This window comes from Lampetra planeri, unplaced genomic scaffold, assembly GCF_965212315.1.
Source record: "Lampetra planeri unplaced genomic scaffold, kcLamPlan1.2.h2 scaffold_1915, whole genome shotgun sequence".
NCBI classification, from domain to species: Eukaryota; Metazoa; Chordata; class Hyperoartia; order Petromyzontiformes; family Petromyzontidae; genus Lampetra; species Lampetra planeri.
The window spans coordinates 4,874-23,610 of NW_027614665.1; the positions used below are offsets into that span (position 1 = coordinate 4,874).

An 18,737-nucleotide genomic window follows, 5' to 3' on the forward strand; every position below is an offset into this window, starting at 1 on the left:
ACGAGGACGGAAACGACGGGAAAGATCACCGGAGGAGAAGTCAACATGGCTTTACATCGGGTGCACTCGAGGTCACGCACAAGGTCGCTGATGCTGGAGGAGACTTTCTGTTTGGTCAGGACATTTCCTGCATGAAGTGGGTTCAACAGCAGGTGGTTTCCAAAGAGTACGGACATTTGGTTCATACCGCAAACAAGACCGTCATGTGAGCTGTGAACCCCGCCCCCCCCCACGCACACATACACACACACCTCGTTAACTTCAGCTAATTCATTCACTTGAGCAACATTAGGACCAGTTCACTCTTCTGATGGGAAAAAGATTGTGACATTCAGCAGCTGATGTGGAGGCAACCTGCAGGTGGAACACCACACACACACACACACACACACACACACACTCACTGGTGTCGATGCCTACCCGGGGCTCAGACCGGTGTGAGACTGAGCTCTGTGGATGATGCAGGAGCAGAACCTCAGCTTTGACTGACATTTAAAGTTGTATGACAAATCCTTAAATTGGTAAAACTGTAAAATTCTTGATTTCACTATTATTTCTTTCAGCTGGGCTTTCTGAACCAAAGATGCAGGGTTATCCAGTGATATCACCAACTGTATGAAATTAAATGATAGTAGATGACATTTTAAATTAAGTTATATAATGTTGAACTGAATGTGAGAAACAACTGTGACAAAGACAAAGACAACGTCGGACAGAGGCCGTAATGACAGGATGTTTACAGGCCGCGGGAAAAAACACTGTCAGGAACAACCACGAGCTGCCAGACGCCTCCACGGAAGAGAAGGGGAAGTTCAGCTCCAAGCTCGCCGATTATAACCTCACTCACTCACTTCTGGTTCCTCTACCTGACTTCATCCTTCGATCCACTGTGACCTCTGACCTGTGGAGAAACCACTCTAGAAAGCGCAGCTGATCCTCTGCCTTTCACACACACACACACACACCACACACACACTCACGTAAACACACTGACGGCTGAAGTGGTCAGCTGCAGCTGACAGCGGACAGAAGGACACTGGTGGTTTCTGACACCAGTTGTTTCTTTCTCGGCCATCAGCGGTCACACTCAACTCGGCTGCTCCGTCACACACAACACTCTCCACCGGCATGGCTATCACAGACCTTCTAGCGCTGTCGGACATTACTTCAGCTATCAATGCTTGCAAAGGTAAACAGATTCGTGTCTGTTTGATGTCAGAGAACCCGTCTATTGAACCTGTGAGGCCTTTGTTTCCCATCTCATCACATCCTTTTACTTCGCAGCCAAGGATTCCTTTAACCCCAAAGATGTTTTTCAAAACGGTGGGTTTATCCAAGAAAACCCCCACGGAGATCGAGAGGGTCTTTAAGATCCTGGACCAGGACAAAAGCGGCTACATAGAACAGGATGAGTTACAGTTGAGTTTGTCCAAATGTCCGTCGATGTGTCCAGCCGGGTCTCGTCCCAGAAAGCAGCTTTAGTGGAAGTCCTGAGTTAGCTCATCCTAAAATGAGGAAAACTGCGGGGTTCACCTAACGTCAGGGTTACTGAATTTAAACTGTTGGAACGTTGGAGACCATTTGACTTCAGTCAGCATATGTGAAAATGGAATGGAAAAGTTGAGTTTTCCTCATTTGCCGTTTAACTGACTCAGGTTTTGCACCAAATCTGAGAAGGCCCCTGGACTGGAGATTGGTTGAAGTGGTAGTCAGACTCTTACCGCCTGATTTAGGTTTATTTTTATTTCATACCTGAAACATGTGTGTGTGTGTGTGTGTGTGTGTGTGTGTGTGTGTGTGTGTGTGTGTGTTGGACGCTATCTCTTTCGTTGTCAGACTGTTCCTACAGAACTTCTCCAAAGGAGCGAGGACCCTGACTGCAGCTGAGACCAGAGGTTTCCTGCTGGAGGGGGATTCAGACGGCGACGGGAAGATCGGCTGGGAAGGTAGGGAGGTTGTGAGTGGACGGAACCATCAATCACGTTACACATGATGGAAGAATGTGGCACTGGGGGACATTGAGGGCCTCCTCATTGTTGCTAGGCAACTAAACCCATACATTTCTGTATTGCAGTTCAGGGTTGTTGCATTTGGATAAATAATAAAAATGACTAAAACAAAGAGAATTAGAACCTTCAATGAGATCATTCTTTTCTTTCTACATTCCAGAGTTTTCTGCGGTTGGTCAAGTCTTCATAAGGCCGACGATCCCCTCAATGATCTTTCTATAACTAGTTACAGTCAGTGACATGGACATTCCTCCAAAGTTGTTAGTTAGAGTAGTTTCATGAGAAATACGTCATAAATAATCCAAAGTTAAACATTTGTCTTTTTCCCTGCTGGACAAGTGTATTAATAAACATCCTCTTCACCATTTAACAAGTGTGATTTTATTTATTATCATATGATGACGTCAGCATGTTACAGTCATTTCAATGATATCAGCGAACTTCATGATGTCGATCACGCCGTCTTTCATCTTCTCTCCGCAGCTCGTACTAACAACATGACAGCTGGTTGACACACACTTCTACACACACACACGCACGCACACATACACACCATGCAACCCTCACTGGTTCTTGTGTTTCACCCGGTGAATGTATGGACTGCGCACATGAAAATGTTTCTCTTACACGTCTCTATTTGAATTTCTTCTCACTGTGGTGTCGGTAACTGATATTCAGTGTGTAAATCATATGTTTCATCACAATCAAAACATAGTTTATATAGTTATTTGGCCAAATTTAGTATCTGTTAGACACAGGAAAAAGAAAACATGTCAACAACACAAATCCAATCCAACTTTATTTGAAAAGCACTTTCAAACAACATTCAGTGGGCCAAAGTGTTGAACAGACGAACAAATAAAAACAAACTCACGCAACAACCTGGGGCTCGTTCCAGAAAGCAGTTTCAGTAAAAACCTTGAATTTGTTCATCCTGAAATGATGGAAAAACTCAGCGTACTGTGAGAAACAGGCCCCTGGTTGCAGCTGACGTTTAAGTTTGGACGATCACACGACTCCTGGTTGATGCATCGATACAGAAGAGTGTGAACGACTGGATCTGCACCGACTGTTACTTCTACTTCTGTTGGTTGTGTACTTACACTATGGCTGTTTCCCATAGTGTGTCATGTCAGGTGTGTACATGTATTTCCTGTTGCCAGTATATCATTCATTTATCCACTTGGGGTCTGTTCCAGAAAGCAGGTCTAGTGAAATCTTGGATCTTGGATCTTGTCTCTTTGGAGTTGGATTTCTGGACGTCTGAAAACGCTTGTGTCTCCTTTGGACCTGTACTGTGTCTCTTGTCAGTTCGTATTGTCGTTCACTGTCTTCAAGTCCTACATTTTCTGTCTCCATGTCAACGGGTGGGGGACGACAGTAGCTCAGACATGAGAGACCTGGGGACCGGAGGTTGATCCAGTGTGGTTCAGCAGCATATTTTGAGTGGGAAGAGGGGTACCAACAGTGACCCAGTAGATGAGAAGCAGGATGAGGTTTCTGAATCTCCTCAACAGAGTGACAGTGAATATGGGTCACTTCTATTTCTGCTGCTGGACCAGGGCGAAGGAAACACGTTTTACATTTTAAATGTATGCTGATCGTTTGTTCACCGCCTCAGACACATTTTACACGCATGAAGATTCACCTGTAACAAAATCTGCCTCTGAAGAATGTCCATTAAAGCTAACGTGCGGCCGTCTGTGTTACATTACAGACGTTCACAGCCTCGCTGTGTTTCGTCCGCGCTGTGAGATATTTGTAATTGAACACTGATATAGAAGAAGGCGCAGGAATAGTTAGGGGATCTATGGCCAAGTCATTTGAGGTGAGAGACCTCATTTGACCACATGGAAAGGCCAAGGATTAGTTCATGAGAGATTGGGCGAGGTAAAGAAGACATTGGTAGACGTGGAAGAACGGCTCAAATGAGTTAACACACACTATAAATCAGATTTACATAAAAAGTGTTCATGTGGAGTTAAACTTGACTAAACTTTTTGAACAAACGGATGATACAGAGATACAGATTTGCTGATATTGCAACATGAAACTACACATTTCTTTGTCACAACACTGCCATCTGTTGTCAGACAGACAAGACCAGAGCCCCCCTCCACCCCCATCTCTCTCTCTTTCTCTCCCTATTTTAATGTTCAGTATGAGAACTCACGATGCATGCACACATTGCAGTGACGTGTGAAGACGAGGATGATGGAGGATGATAATGGTGATCGTAACTAGTACAATACTAGTACTATGTCTAAAAATAGCATCACAGATAGTATCATCGCCTTAAGGAGAAATACTTTGAATGGGTGTGCAAGATGTTGCAGCACCATAAATAAAATCTGGCACATGGTCCTCAGCAGCATGCGAGTGGATGATGATGCTCTACTATTAAATCATTTCAATTACCCCCACCCACCCATCCACACACCCACACACACTGACTTTGTCGGACTTTTGCATGGCATCATGTTGCCTCTATACACATTCATCCAAAGACTGAATGAAACTGCTTTCAACTCGACACTCAATCAAAATGATGTCAGCAGATTATATGGATATAGAATTAGATTATAAGCATTTGTTCTATTTTGGAATGTAGGTATATGAGGTCATTTTTCAGTTTGTGAAATCTAACTCACGTCTGTTTTGTTGCATCTGTTTTGACATCTATAGACCAGGTCCACTATACGGCAATATGCGGCAATAATCGGTCACACCAACAAACCTTTTGACGGCCAAATGCCAGGAACGTCATGTATTTTATTGTATTGTATTGTACGTCAGGTATTTCACATTTTTTCACGACATTTCCCAGGTGACTGTGGAGTAAAGCCACACAGTCAGACGACACGTTGTTTATGTAATTCCTTCCATGTATGTCCTCTCTCTCAGTAGTTAAAAAATAGACATGACTAATAAAGTAAAATGATTTTTTTAAAAAACAACAAAACAAAAAAACGGATAAATGTTAGACGAAAGCACGCAGTGGTGAACTTCCCCATAAGACCAAGTATTCGCTGGCACATTTGGCTCCGAGGACCAAACCTGACAGAGCACAAAGTCTCTTTAACACAGTTGTCTGACAGTAAGACAGATGAAGGTTTACCTCCGTCTTCACGCTTGCACAATGCAAAACGACACGGCCACCGAGTGCATTTCACCCAAATCAGCAGCGGGGGTATTATTAGCCCCCTGCAATATCAAGCACTTTTGCATGGGCCGACACGTAGCCTACCATTTAAGCATCTTCATTTATGTACGTATAAATAGAACAGCTCTGTCTACTGGACACATTTTTCGACCTGACTGCTTTGACTGCTTCGTGCGCAGTGTCTGTTTACACAGCCTATGCATCATATTTCGGCTGTGCGAAGGTTTATAAGCCGGAGCTCGGGGGCTGAGGAGTTCACTGCAGTGAGCAGGTACATCTGAGCGTTTCCACTCTAGTCTTAGCGATAACCTCAAGGTGAGTTTGAAGGAAGAGCTGCAGACCTTTAGGCTGATCTGCCACCAGAGCCAAAGAGGGTTTCAGGGCTTCATGGGATATAAATCCAGGAGATTCGGGTTTGGTTTGGACTTTAAGGAATCAAATGGGGGGAAAATGAGCCACAGCTGCTGCAAAGGATGTTTGATCTGCTTTGGAAAAGAAATTGGAGTACCTGTTCTGATCATTTGGTGTTTTGGGGGAAGAGGAGTACTCACATGCAGCTGTCTTGTTCAGAGTTAATCTGACGTGCAGTGAGGGAAGTTGTCACGGTGCAAATGCAAAATATGAACTTCTTCTGTGCTCTGCTCCCTCAGATAAAAAATGTCCTTCTCCGGGATTCTGAGTGACGCTGACATCACTGCAGCCCTTGCAGCTTGCCAAGGTAAAAACCTTCATGGAGCAGAAAGAGAGCTGCTTCGTAACTTCAGCAGGTCGTTCAGCTGCAAGTCAGAGCAGGAGGCATGAAGAGAAGAGAGCAGCGAAATAAAGTAGAAATAGAAGTCAGAGCAGGTTAACGAAGAGCTAACAGCAAAACATATCTGTAACACCATCTATCTCCGTCTGACACCCCCCCCCCCCCCCCCCCCCTCTCCCCTCACAGCTGCCGACTCTTTCAAGCACAAGGATTTCTTTGCTAAGAGTCGGCCTGGCAGCCAAGTCCAAGGCTGAGATTGAGAAGGCCTTCGCCGTCATTGACCAGGACAAGAGTGGCTCATTGAGGAGGATGAGCTGAAGTAAGCAGCCCCTCAGAGCTGGTAGCAGGGCTCATGTTTCTTTGTCAGAATGATGTCAGTGCTGCAGGACACACGGTGTTCTCCTCAAGTGACTCAAAGCCGAACGCAGCCAGGTTGAATCAGATTAGATTCACACTCGGTGTGTCCTCTCCAGGCTGTTCCTGCAGAACTTCTCTGCCAGCGCCAGAGCTCTGACCGACAAAGAGACCAAGGAGTTTCTGAAGGCCGGCGACTCTGATGGCGACGGCAAGATTGGAGTTGAAGGTGAGACCATTTGTAAGAGAGATTAAATCAAGAGGTTTTTTGCTGGCTGGCAGGTTGTAACACGTTGGTAATTCTCTTGGTTTGCAGAGTTTGCCAACTTGGTCAAGAGTTAATGAATCAACTGACCAACGTCTCTTCTCCAAAGGAACATCTTGAGCCAAGACATCCTCCTCTCCTCCTCTTCCCTCTCACTCTCTCTCTCCCTCTCTCCCTCTTTGCAATGATCCAGTTTTATACACTGTCACCTCTGGAAACAACACAGTCTCTTTGGTTGTGACCCCACGCCCCCTTCCACCCTTCACTGTCCACGATGAATGTACCTGACTAAGTGTAAGCGTGGTTGACTCGTGTCGTTCTCTCTCTCTCGCTCTCTCTCTCACTTCTGTCGTCGTTTTACTATGTGAGTTTTGCAAACTTTGAGATCGGTGATGATGCACTTTTATAGCAAACGGACGGACGATGAGAAAACAATAAAGGTTCTTTTTTCAATAACGCAAGCGTGACCTCGGTCTTTGACAGTTCAGTGATTCAGTGATTCAGTAACACCTCCTGAGAATACTCATAGACGATAGACGATAGACGTTTTCATACACCGACAGTCAATGAATGGGCTGCAACGCTTTCTAGAAACACTGCAGGCGTTTGGTATTACGTTTAAACAGATGAGAAGCAGCAGGCAACCTCAGTACAGTCAGTTAGAAATCACTGATCCAAGAAAATCAAAGCATTTCATCCAAAACAAGCGTTCATGGATGATCCTATACAAAATATCTCTGATGTCAAATTGTGAGGAATTCCTTCTCCTGCCAATCACCTCAAGTGAAGATTGAAGTGATGTGAAAGCCAATAACATACAATATATCAGATACACTGCAGATTCATCCACAATCAACTGTCATGTAAATGTGTGCATTGATGACCAACAGCCACAAGGAGGCAGCACTGATGTGTTTTCTCTCTCTCTCTCTCTCTCTCTCTGTCTCTCTCTCTCTCTTTAACCAACAAAAAATCTGTTTATCTCGTCTATCCACCATCGTGTCACAGCAGGATACCAAAACAAACATAGCAGATACAAACCGCGCTGAGTGGACATGTAATAATGCTGTTTCTGGTGTATTTTCTTTGGAAATGTACTTGTTCTTTGATTGTGGTCTGTGTGCTGTCCTGTCACTGTGCTGCTGCTGGAATCTCAATGTTTGTTTTTTTTTCCTGATGGATCAGTAAAGTTCCCATCTGATCTAATCTAATGCAGTTATCACAAACAGATTTTACTCATCCAATAGAGAAGCAAAGGCGAGTATTTGTGGCTGGAACATCAACTCACTGTGACAGGGATCTACTGTTGAGCTTTACGCCACTTAAATATTTTACACTTTTTACTGAAGCTGTGATGCTGTTAAAATACCTGAAGGCTGGAGTGTCACAGCAGCCCAAACTTCTGTGATAAATAATGAGCTTTATTCCCTTGGTTCTCGTTACAAAAAGCATACTCGCTGCTCTGCTAATGCCATTAGTGCTGACTGGATTCACCAGAGATGATGCGGTGTGGATGGCATTCCCTCTGCTGAACCACCTCATCAGTTCACTGACTGGTTGTTATGGTGACCAGGTAGCACCTTCACACACACACACACACACACACACACACACACACACACACACACACACACACACACACACACACACACACACACACACACACACACATACACAAAATTTAAAAAACAACAACAACAACAACAACAACAAAAAACTACTAACAGGTTCCAGGTCTCGTATTTGACCCAACACTAAACATCATCATCTGTCACTGAAGTCAACTGTTGAATTACACAATTAACAATAAGGAATATTAACATCACTAAAACATGAAATACAGGTCCCAGATAGTCAAATATTATTCAAATAATGTTTTAACTTGTACCAACAGAGCTCGTGATATCAGTGAGATACTTAAAGTAAGATTACTGATGTCAGTAACAATCCTCCCAGTGTGGCGTGAGAGGATTTATGACACGCTGCTCTACAGTCGTCTGAATTCAGAGCTTATTCACTAAAACCAAAGAGCGACAAGGGGTCTGATTAAATTTGAGCTATCCATAAGCTTTTCCGTGTACCTGAAGAGAGAGAGAGAGAGAGGTGGTGGTTGTGGGGGGGGGGCAGAGGAGAGGAGAGGAGATGATTGGACTCAGAACATAGAGATGGAGAAGTGAGGGGGAATGTGGGGAGCAGTCTGCAGCGGATGTAGCCAGCAAAGGTTAATTGGACAGGTGTACAGGTGAGGAACACAAGAAGGAGGCAGCTGTTTTCAGGGAAAATTTGATCTGAGGGCAGGTTGGAAACCCGAGCATCCCTCCCAGTGTATATAAGACTGAGTGACTGAGTGAGAGGCCACCAGTCTTCTCAGCTGCTGCTGTGGACCTGACCTGAGCGACACCAGCCGGCACAGGTGAGTCACTCACTGCACTCAAAACATCTGGCCAGGTGTGTTAAGCTATCTTTTGTTACAAACCTTTATGACTTGATTGCATTTTGTTTTGTTTTTAATCAAACAGATTAATAGTCCAGCTCCAGTTGGCTGTACTGAGGTCAGAGGGTCAGAACTAATACTGTATTTTGCATTTTTAAAGTTACTGGTAGGGTATATTTTATTATTAGCCGCTTACTGTGTCAGATCAGTATGTAAGCAAGTGTAGATCATATCACAGTAACACACTGTGCGTCAGTTAAACACAGAAACTTGTAAATAATTCATCTATGTAGCTTAATGCCTTCACCAACAATCAATGCTGCAGCTTTGAGAGATATCGATTTATTTTTTTTTTCACAAAACATATGCGAAGACCAAAAAAAAGAGACAAATCAGAGAATTGAAGAAGGTGAGAAGACACCCTGTGTGTGTCTGAGAGAGACGTGACAATAATTCAGTGTCTTTTACAGGACCAACATGTCCCTCTCCTCCATCCTCTCAGCTGAAGCCATTGAAAATGCCGTCAAGGACTGTCAAGGTGGCACACACACACACACACACACACACACACACACACACACACACACACACACACACACACACACACATACACACACACACTCATAGAAACCATATATGAAAGTCTATCTAAATGTGAGTATCAGACTGACCAGATGTACTTTTAAATACTTTGATCCTGATCAAGACATGATCAATCAAACACATAAAATGTCATAACCGCATTCACTCACACTTGTGAGTAGATCGCCATCTACAAAAAGTGTGTAATCTTCCCTTTGGCTGCACACAGCAACTGCACAAACACTGCACCCAGCTCCAAGTGCAAGAGGAATTTTGAAAAGCTTTTTAATCATCCTGTGTGTTTTAGTGGAGGCGTGTGTCGACTAACCTTAAAAAAATTATATCAATACAAAAATGGGATGGAAAATCTCCTTTGAAACAGCAGCCACATGCTGCTTTAATCTCCACATCAGCTCCAAACCTGGTCCGCTCTCGGCCCTGCTGGCTTCTGTTCCTCGTCTCATGTCGTATAATACGTGTGCTCCCAGCTCCCGACTCCTTCTGCTACAAGAAGTTTTTCCGGCTGTGTGGCCTCACGTCAAAGACGCCGCAGGAGGTCAAAGATGTCTTCCGACTCCTGGATGAGGACAACAGTGGCTACATCGAGGAGGCGGAGCTCAAGTGTGTAAACTCATGACATGCTCACACAAGGGTGGAGCTGGTCACAGATCAAGTGTGATGATACATATCTGTCTTACTTAACCTTGTGTGTGTGTGTGTGTGTGTGTGTGTGTACAGGTTCTTCCTGCAGCGGTTCGTCCCCGGAGCACGAACACTGACTGAGGCAGAAACCAAGAGCATCGTCTCAGCAGCTGATTATGACAGTGATGGCAGAATTGGAGCAGAGGGTCAGTGTCTGATTTCTCCCAAAGTATTTATACAAACTCCTGATGCAAGCAGGAACAATGCCATCGTCCGATTATGTCTCGGAGGATGGAGCCAACAATTTAGAATGGAAGAATGGAGAAGAATGGAACTCAGCCATCAGCAGTTATTGAGGTGGATCATATAATCAGTACCAAAGTCAGTCAGTACTGTAAAAGGTAGAAACATGTTGTATCAATCAGATATTTTGCTGATGCAGCCAATTCTGTGTGCTTCATTTTCCTACAGAGTTCCAGACGATGGTCCTGTCCTGCAGCTGAAGGCAGCTCACATCCCCTTTGCACCTATCAGGAGATTTCTGTCCATGCTTCCATTCCCTGGGATTTGTTTTGCTTCTTTTCTTCTGCAGAATTCTGTGTGCAGTAACGGTTCTCTTGTCTTTTTCGAAAGACTTCAACTTTCAAGTCTTCTAGCTGTGTATGTCCATGAATGAGACAAATAAACATTTGGAATCACCACTCGCCTCTTTGTGTTCATTGCTGAATGCATGCCTATTATTGTTATATTTATTATTGTTGTTGTTGTTGTTGTTACGTAATTCCTCATATGCCAGCTATGCTAGTTAGAAAAAGCAACGTGGCGATGTGCAGCAATAAAGTAAAAATGATGACATGACAGATAATCATTTACATTTACATCATTAAATTCCAAAATCTGTATGTACTGAGTGCACAACAATCTTCACAAAAATGTTGTTCATTAAATGAATATTAGTGCTAATGTATCTTGTGAATATATCTGGTCCATTGTTCAAATTTCACCAAAACACCTCGCACCCTTTCGCAAAATAGGAATGTGAAATGAAATGTAAATCCGTTTTTACTTCAGCTCTGTGTTGGGACTAGGAACCTTTGTTCGTCGGGCTGTTTTATTCACACGAACACTTAAACCCGTGACACCTGGCTGTCAAAAGCAGGAAGTTAACGGGATGTGAAGTAGAATGCGGCGGCGGCGGCTCCTCTTACCATCGGTCTCATTTCCTCAACTTGTGTTTTGGATTATTTCGCTGTGCTACAACTAGCACACGGATACCTGTTTTTTTGCGGTCTGCCAGGTGAGTTCTGCCGTCGTTTCGTTCGTTTCTGTCACCGCCGCAGTTTGTTGAGTTTTTCCTCCGTGAAGTCTGCTGCTAGCGGACGCAGCTAGCTGCCTCCATTCACATACCGTTACTGTTGGAGCAGTTGCTAGCTAACAGCTCTACGTTCACTGACACCGTATGTGTCCGTTTTCTCGCGAATGCGTTTACATTTACATTACATTCACGTAGACAATGCGCAAAGATGTTTCCCACCTGTCTGGGCTCCAGCTCAGCCCGGTGAGCAGTGATGTTTGGGACGATGCTCACGTCAGTTATACAGCAGCACACAGCTGTATTCACATCAGCACAAATGAGAGGCCCATTACATTTACACAACAACTGTATGAACTTAATTTAGAGTTTGCTCTGCACGTCATCTAAACTGGTTAGAGGGTTAAACATGGGGTCAAACATGTATTTAAATGTGACCTTCATATTAGGGCACTGCTTCTTACCTAAATACTTTAATCTGATGCACATCAACTGTACTTAGAAGTTTGTGATTATTGTCATTGTGTCCGATTTCTTGTGTCCATCCTGCAGGTCTGCGGCATGCTAACCGATCCGTCTCAGGAGCAAAGGAAATCCAGACATAAGTCACGCTGATGCTGATGATCAGGTAACGCAGACTGGCTGACATCTGTGTAACCTGAAGGAAATCACTGAGCTCGTATCTGCTTATCAGCGCTCTGTATGTGTTTCAGTCCAAGAATGGCCTCAGGAATGCAGGAGAAACAGTACACCCCATCTCTGCTTAGTTTTTTCATTTACAACCCCACATTTGGACCTCGGGAGGGAGAGGTGAGTGTCACCTGCCAGCTTCACAGTTTACACCTGAATGTCTTTGTTTTTTTAAATTGCAATTACAAATGCACTGTCACTTTCTATTGCAGGAGGAGAAGAAGATTTTGTTTTACCACCCCAGTGATGTGGAGAAGAATGAGAAGATCCGAAATGTTGGCCTTTGTGAAGCCATAGTCCAGTTCACCAGGTCGGGAGCATCTCTAACAAGTCTCACGATAGATGTCAATTATGGGATTGACTTGTTCCTTTATTGTACAAATACTCATATGTAATGTCTTTACAAACACAGGTTCTCAGGTTCTCTCTTCATGCTTGTCTGTATGTTCCAGGACATTCTGTCCGACTAAACCAGCCAAATCCCTGCACACACAGAAGAACCGTCAGTTTTTCTTTGAGCCTGAGGACAGTTTCTGGATGGTCATGGTACCGTAAGAAGACTTACCTGCACATTACTTGTTGACGATTTGCTTTGTTGGTTTTGACTTTGTGGACGGATTATCTTCACCTCTCTAATCTTTTAATGTCGGTCTAATTCATCACTCAGGTGGTTCGAAACCCAATGATAGAGAAGCCAAACAAGGATGGTAAACCTCCTACAATAGAATATCAGGAAGAGGAAATCCTCGTGAGTCCTGAAGTGCTCATCAGCATTTTGTTTCTTTTCAGTTTAAGGTTGTACTTTTGTACTTTTTTTCTGTAGGACACTGTTTATGGTGCAGTAGTGAGGCAGTGCTACAGTATGTACAAGGTAGGTTCCAGTATCTTTTGTATATACATCTTTTGGCATGAAGTATTTTACTGTGTATCTGATTTTATTTCCTTGTGCTGTAGCTCTTCAATGGTACATTTGGCAGAGCCATGGAGGCCGGCGGAGTGGAGCTCCTCATTCAGAAGCTTGAAAAGTTCTTCTACAGGGTAACAATATGTCCAGGACATGAATACTACCTCTGATTACGACTAGGGTTTGAATTCATGAAATGATTAAAAAGTCTAGAAAACATGACAGCACGGAAAAGACCCTGAATGTCGGTTTGAGCCTGTGTTGCTCAGATCTCTAGTTTTTAAGTAATAAAAAATTCATTTCTAATTAGAGAATACTTGTACGTCTGCCTGAGATGTAAGCGACACTAGTTAGTTCGTCTGTTTTCTTGACTGCGCTGTAAGAACGCCCTTGTCGGCCGGTAAACTAACCCCTTTCTCTTTTCCTTCTCCCGTGTCTTGTGCATGTTTCATTCTGCGGTTTCCAGTATCTGCAAACTCTCCACTTGCAGTCCTGCGACCTGCTGGATGTATTTGGAGGCATCAGCTTCTTCCCTCTGGACAAGATGACCTACCTAAAGATCCAGTCGTTCGTCAACAGAGTGGAGGAGAGCCTCAGCCTCATCAAATACACAGCCTTCCTGTACAACGACCAGCTTATCTGGTACAGACTTCACACGCTCTGTCCTTTTTATATTTCATGACGAGACAGAAGTGGGGCAGTGATAGTGATTTTCAGTTGCTCGTTTTCCGAGCTGTATCCTCACGTATCAGACCTGTAACTCCGTCTAACCCCAAAGACCCAGAGTCCATGGTTCAGTATGACAGTGTGCAGTATCAGTATTTTTCTCCTGTTTTTGTAACAGTTATGTCTTTTGTGTCCGTTCAGGTGACTCACACACACTTAATTGTTCTATTTGTGGTCAATGGGAATGTTGTTGTGCTGTAGTTCTTAGTTTAGCACTGAAGAACTATCACAAAAACAACCTACTTCCGCTATGAAGTAACTGGAACACACTGCTCTCAGCTGAAATGTTGTTGGCATACCAGTAACCACATGCAAACGTACACAGATGTACTGTATCTGCTGGCGCACGTCGGGTTTGTGCCCTCTGATGTGAAGGTTTGAATGTGTACAGATAGAACTGGGTATTTGTTTCTGCAGGAGCGGACTGGAACAAGACGACATGAGGATCCTGTACAAGTACCTGGTCACCTCGCTGTTCCCCAGGCACTCGGAGCCCGAGGTGAGGAGGGGACCTGGGAAAGAGAAGACACTTGAGTTTTTAATGACATGACCCATGGAACACCTTGTATCAGATTATTTTCATCACTAGCTCAGCAGCACACAATATATAATTCACCTGGTCAGTGGTTGTTTATTTGTGATTTCTGGGTCCACAGAACACACACACACACACGTATATATATGTGTGTGTGTGTGTGTGTGTGTGTGTGTGTGTGTGTGTGTGTGTATATATATATTATTTTTTTTTTTTTCTTTCTATAACATTACTGTATTGACCTTTCACCTTTGGGCTCTCCTGTCAGCTGGCGGGCAGAGACTCTCCTTTGAGGCCGGAGGTTACAGGGAATCTTTTGCACTATGGCCGGTAAGTTCTTCACCCTCCATTTCTTTGTAACAATTCCTCAACAAACGGCAATGTAGAGGAGAAGGACTCCGGTGACTCCCTTGGCTGACAAAAGTAGTCAAACGACATGACAGTGTAGGAATAATCCAGCAGCAGTTTCTGTGTACATAAGCAACCGCAGAGTTTGCAAGGACATCTGTCACTGTCTGGATTTGAAGCCTGGAAGAGGAGTGAAGAGGAGTGAACAGGAGTGAACAGCTGGTCGCCCCTCACAGAGCAGCAAACTCCTCCAACACCGATGTTGGTTTGTGTTCAAGTACCTGCTTTAGACAGCCACACTGTCATGAGTCTGCAGATCAGTGCACCGACCTCTGTCACCGCTCCATCAAAAGAAGTATCACGCTCCTAAGAAGATGTTTCCTCATTCCACCATTTCTTCTGGTCTCTGCAGGTTTTTGACAGGACCCACCAATCTTAAAGATCCCGAGGCCAAATTCCGATTTCCTAAAATATTTGTCAGCACAGATGATGGCTATGAGGAGCTGCATCTGATTGTTTATAAGGTAACATGGAGTAAATATAATCTACTTTTCTATGACAGATTAGAGGATTAAGCTCTTGCTTCGTTCATTCACATAGTTCCCATGTATTAAAAATAGGAGGACGTTGTTTTCCCCCCCATCAGTCAAGAAGGATTTGACTTCATATTTACAAACAGTAGATTTAGGATGAAATGCTGCATCACTCCATCAAACGTTATGGATTGTCAGGATTAGACAAGTGAATTTTAAAATGATGAAGAACTTCCCGTGATGCCTGTCACATTAATGTGATTTCCGACCTGTGACCTTGATCGTGCGCTCATCCTGTGTTGATCTCTTCCAGGCGATGAGCGCTGCAGCTTGTTTTATGATCAGTGGTAAGTGTCCATCCATACTGTTGTATTGACTTTCACTTGACCTGCATAGGTATTTATCATTGTTTGAAATGTAACTCTGTTACATCACATGTTTTCTGTCCTCTCCCAGCCTCTGAGGAGCTGACGAGGGAGTTCTGCGAGCAGTTGGACGGCTTAGTGGGCCCCCAGCTGACGTTGCTGGCGTCTGATATTTGTGAGCAGTTCACCATTAACCGCAGGATTTCAGGGTGAGTTGGGAATGGAATCGTCTTCTAATGCTGATCCTGCTGTGAAGATTGCAGCTTGTGTTTGGTCTCTTTAATCACTCAGCGTCCCTGAAGGTCACCAATTAGGGACGAGTCCTTGACGTGCAGGACAACATGCTTACACCAGACTAAAATGTCAAAAATAGGACGGACAAAGGTGGTTCCATGGGCACTTACATGAACAGGAAGTGAGGAATCCATGATTGTTGGGTGGAAGGGACACTAGCAGCGATTTATTGTGAGTGACAGGTTTCAGTGGCTGATAGAACCTTTTATCTTGTTTGGATTCCTTTCATGCGTCATGTTGTGGAAATAATAAACCCCCTCTGGTATTGGGCACATTTTAATTGTATTTTGAAGCCTCGCTCCACATGGAACGAGTATTACCGAGGGAAATGGAGTGATTTGTGATCGTTTCGGAATTTGTCTGTGATCTTAATCTGGTGTGAGTGTGTTGTGTAGTTTGTTTATTTCATACTATCAGTCCTGTGTGAATCGGATTTGAGGGCTAAGCAGATCCTCCTGCTGGCCAAGACTGCATATGTCCCCTGTCAGGCGCTGTGCATGGGACTCTGAGGACGAACACACTTTAAAAATCCACTTCTTGAAGCTCTGCTGTGTCTGATGTTTATTTGACAGGAATACTCTCACTCCTCAGTTGAAGGTGAAGTAAAGTGGTGGATGTTGATCAGTTGGTGGTCTTCTGGGGAAAAATGCTGCCTGATCATGACAGAAGAATCTCATCATGTAGCAGACTCTGACCTCCATGGAATCTATGGATGCGTTCGCTGGAGTTACTGTGTCTGATCACAGCAGTTGTGAGTCTTGGCTAACAGCCGGCGGCAGCAGTTGACGGGTCTGATGGTATAGGAAGTCGTCATTGCAGTACTTTCACGTAACTCTAGCAGTGTTTCAAGTTTGACGACTGTCATCTCGTCTGTGCAGCAGTTTGCTTCAGAGACGTCCTCATTTGTAACCTAAACTGGACTCTCGGGCTCAGGCCTCCTTTCAATCACTCTAGCTAAGAATCCACTGAATAAATCATGCAATCTGGGATTCATCCGCTGGCACTGGCCCGATAACCTCTGAAGTACACAGTATAGATGAAATTCGTTCGAGATGCAGTTACAGTACTGATGTCAGGTAAAGTGTTGGGATGACTGTGTCCTCAGCTTACCTGACTGTGGCTCAGACTGAGGGTGATATGCTTACATGTATTTTCTTGATTTTAATCAGTTGTTTGAAACTTTTTTCCTCTGTTCCCTGTCTGCCCAGGCCTGAGAAGGAGCCACAGTTCAAGTTCATCTACTTTAACCACATGAACCTGGCAGAGAAGAGCACCATACACATGAGGAAGACGGCCAGTGTTAGCCTCACCTCCGTCCATCCAGACCTCATGAAGATCCTGGGAGACATCAACTGTGACTTTGCCAGGTATGACGGCGAGTGTGAGTAGCTCTAAAAATGTAGGTACCCCCATTTAGCTTGATTATTTTCCCATCAAAGAGAGAACATAGAGAGTGAAACATTTATATGCTCAAATGAATTATGAATTATGATCATTGATTAATCTGAGGTAAATGTGATTTTGACAAGATTATTTTGTCTCCCAGAGTTGATGAAGATGAGGAAATCATTGTAAAAGCTATGACCGACTACTGGGTAGTTGGTAAGAAGTCCGACCAGAGAGAACTGTATGTGATCCTGAACCAGAAGAACGCCAATCTGATTGAAGTTAATGGTACGTGCCCAACACGTTGCTCGTCTGTGCCATCACCACTTTGATACAACACTGTTACTCACTCTCCTGCTTCACTGCTTCTTTGTCCTCTCTCTGTTGCAGAGGAGGTCAAGAGACTTTGTTCAACACAGTTCAACAACATCTTCTTCTTGGACTGATGGCGGACACACACTGTTTCACCACACTAAATCTGTCATCATTGCAGGGTATCATGACAGCATCAGCGTAATGCAATAATTGTATTGTTAAATAAAACAAATGTAAAAGCTTTCTCACAAAGTTTTTTTTTATTCAGTCTATAAAAAGAGTCCAAATTTCCTTTTGTAATGAAGTGTACAGATGCACTTTTTACTGTAAATGTGTTTTATTTTCTTTTCATTCATTTTCTTTGTACATACTTTTTAGAGTTGATTTATAGTAAATTGAAGTTTGTTCATTTCTTTAAGATTAACAGTGTCAACACTGCATTTTAATGATCAGCAATTAGTTCTTTAATGAGGTGTCATCATGTCAAAGGTATTATGATTTGTACACAACTCTACTAACTTTGAATAAATTATGGACAAATTTTACCCTTTGTTGCGAGTATCTGAGTATCTTACAGCAGCTTCACAATCAGATAAATACAAACATGGGATCTGGGCATTTGAAATTCCGTGGGTTGTTTTTTGACAACACGGGTCGTGTTTTTTTTTTTTTTTGGAAGAGCATTCCATACAATGCTGAACATCACTGGGTTCCCTTGTTGTGCAGTGACATTTATTTGAATGAGAGAATGAATGGTGAAATTCTACATATATGCAACTTTATTGGTAGAACATGTGACATTTAAAAGAGGATTTTAGTGTTTTACATGACAGACATGCATGTACATTCACTTAAATGTCACACAGTCAAATCTGCACATGAATCCAGACAGAAAGCTGACATGTATAATATATAACAGAAGAGGTACATAAACGTTTATACAGTTTAGGTCAGTGTTGCTGGGTTAATTCGTACGCAACTGTATTTGTAATTTGTCAGCAAGATACCAGAACTGGATGACTGAGTGAGAACCCTCACAGACACGTAGAAGTCACTGATGATGAAAAAGACGAAGGTGTCTATGAGCCAATCAGAACACAGCTCGTTGGATTTTCAGCCAATCAACGTC

The 18,737-nt window shown here is 43.5% G+C and overlaps 4 protein-coding genes across 4 annotated transcripts; all 4 read left to right on the forward strand.

Annotated features, from left to right (window-relative positions):
• The first annotated feature begins 1,128 nt into the window (after positions 1-1,128).
• LOC144740121 (parvalbumin, thymic-like) lies at positions 1,129-2,231 on the forward strand. The gene is given in 5 exon segments (XM_078623001.1): positions 1,129-1,189; positions 1,285-1,301; positions 1,303-1,418; positions 1,837-1,946; positions 2,170-2,231. Coding segments are annotated over 5 exon segments (366 nt in total).
• A 3,598-nt stretch (positions 2,232-5,829) lies between these two features.
• LOC144740122 (parvalbumin beta-like) lies at positions 5,830-6,619 on the forward strand. The gene is given in 6 exon segments (XM_078623002.1): positions 5,830-5,890; positions 6,110-6,147; positions 6,149-6,218; positions 6,221-6,242; positions 6,397-6,506; positions 6,594-6,619. Coding segments are annotated over 6 exon segments (327 nt in total).
• Positions 6,620-9,453: 2,834 nt separating this feature from the next.
• On the forward strand, positions 9,454-10,703 carry LOC144740123 (parvalbumin, thymic CPV3-like). The gene is made up of 4 exons (XM_078623003.1): positions 9,454-9,514; positions 10,047-10,179; positions 10,297-10,406; positions 10,672-10,703. The coding sequence occupies exons 1-4, from the start codon at positions 9,454-9,456 to the stop codon at positions 10,701-10,703; spliced, it is 336 nt and encodes a 111-aa protein (XP_078479129.1).
• Positions 10,704-12,123: 1,420 nt separating this feature from the next.
• LOC144740124 (vacuolar fusion protein CCZ1 homolog) lies at positions 12,124-17,739 on the forward strand. The gene is made up of 16 exons (XM_078623004.1): positions 12,124-12,140; positions 12,226-12,322; positions 12,415-12,512; positions 12,655-12,748; positions 12,870-12,950; positions 13,026-13,073; positions 13,157-13,240; positions 13,573-13,748; positions 14,250-14,331; positions 14,636-14,697; positions 15,128-15,239; positions 15,562-15,595; positions 15,705-15,822; positions 17,116-17,274; positions 17,454-17,581; positions 17,684-17,739. Exons 1-16 carry the CDS (start codon positions 12,127-12,129, stop codon positions 17,737-17,739), a joined length of 1,443 nt encoding a protein of 480 aa, XP_078479130.1. The 5' UTR covers positions 12,124-12,126.
• The last annotated feature ends 998 nt before the right edge of the window (positions 17,740-18,737 follow it).

Coding starts and splice junctions, on each gene's coding strand:
- LOC144740123 (XM_078623003.1), top strand. CDS start 9,454: ATGTCCCTCTCCTCCATCCTCTCAGCTGAAGCCATTGAAAATGCCGTC. Junction 9,515..10,046: donor TGCCGTCAAGGACTGTCAAG/GTGGCACACACA, acceptor GTGTGCTCCCAG/CTCCCGACTCCTTCTGCTAC. Junction 10,180..10,296: donor ATCGAGGAGGCGGAGCTCAA/GTGTGTAAACTC, acceptor GTGTGTGTACAG/GTTCTTCCTGCAGCGGTTCG.
- LOC144740124 (XM_078623004.1), top strand. Junction 15,823..17,115: donor ATTAACCGCAGGATTTCAGG/GTGAGTTGGGAA, acceptor CTGTCTGCCCAG/GCCTGAGAAGGAGCCACAGT. Junction 17,275..17,453: donor ATCAACTGTGACTTTGCCAG/GTATGACGGCGA, acceptor TTTGTCTCCCAG/AGTTGATGAAGATGAGGAAA.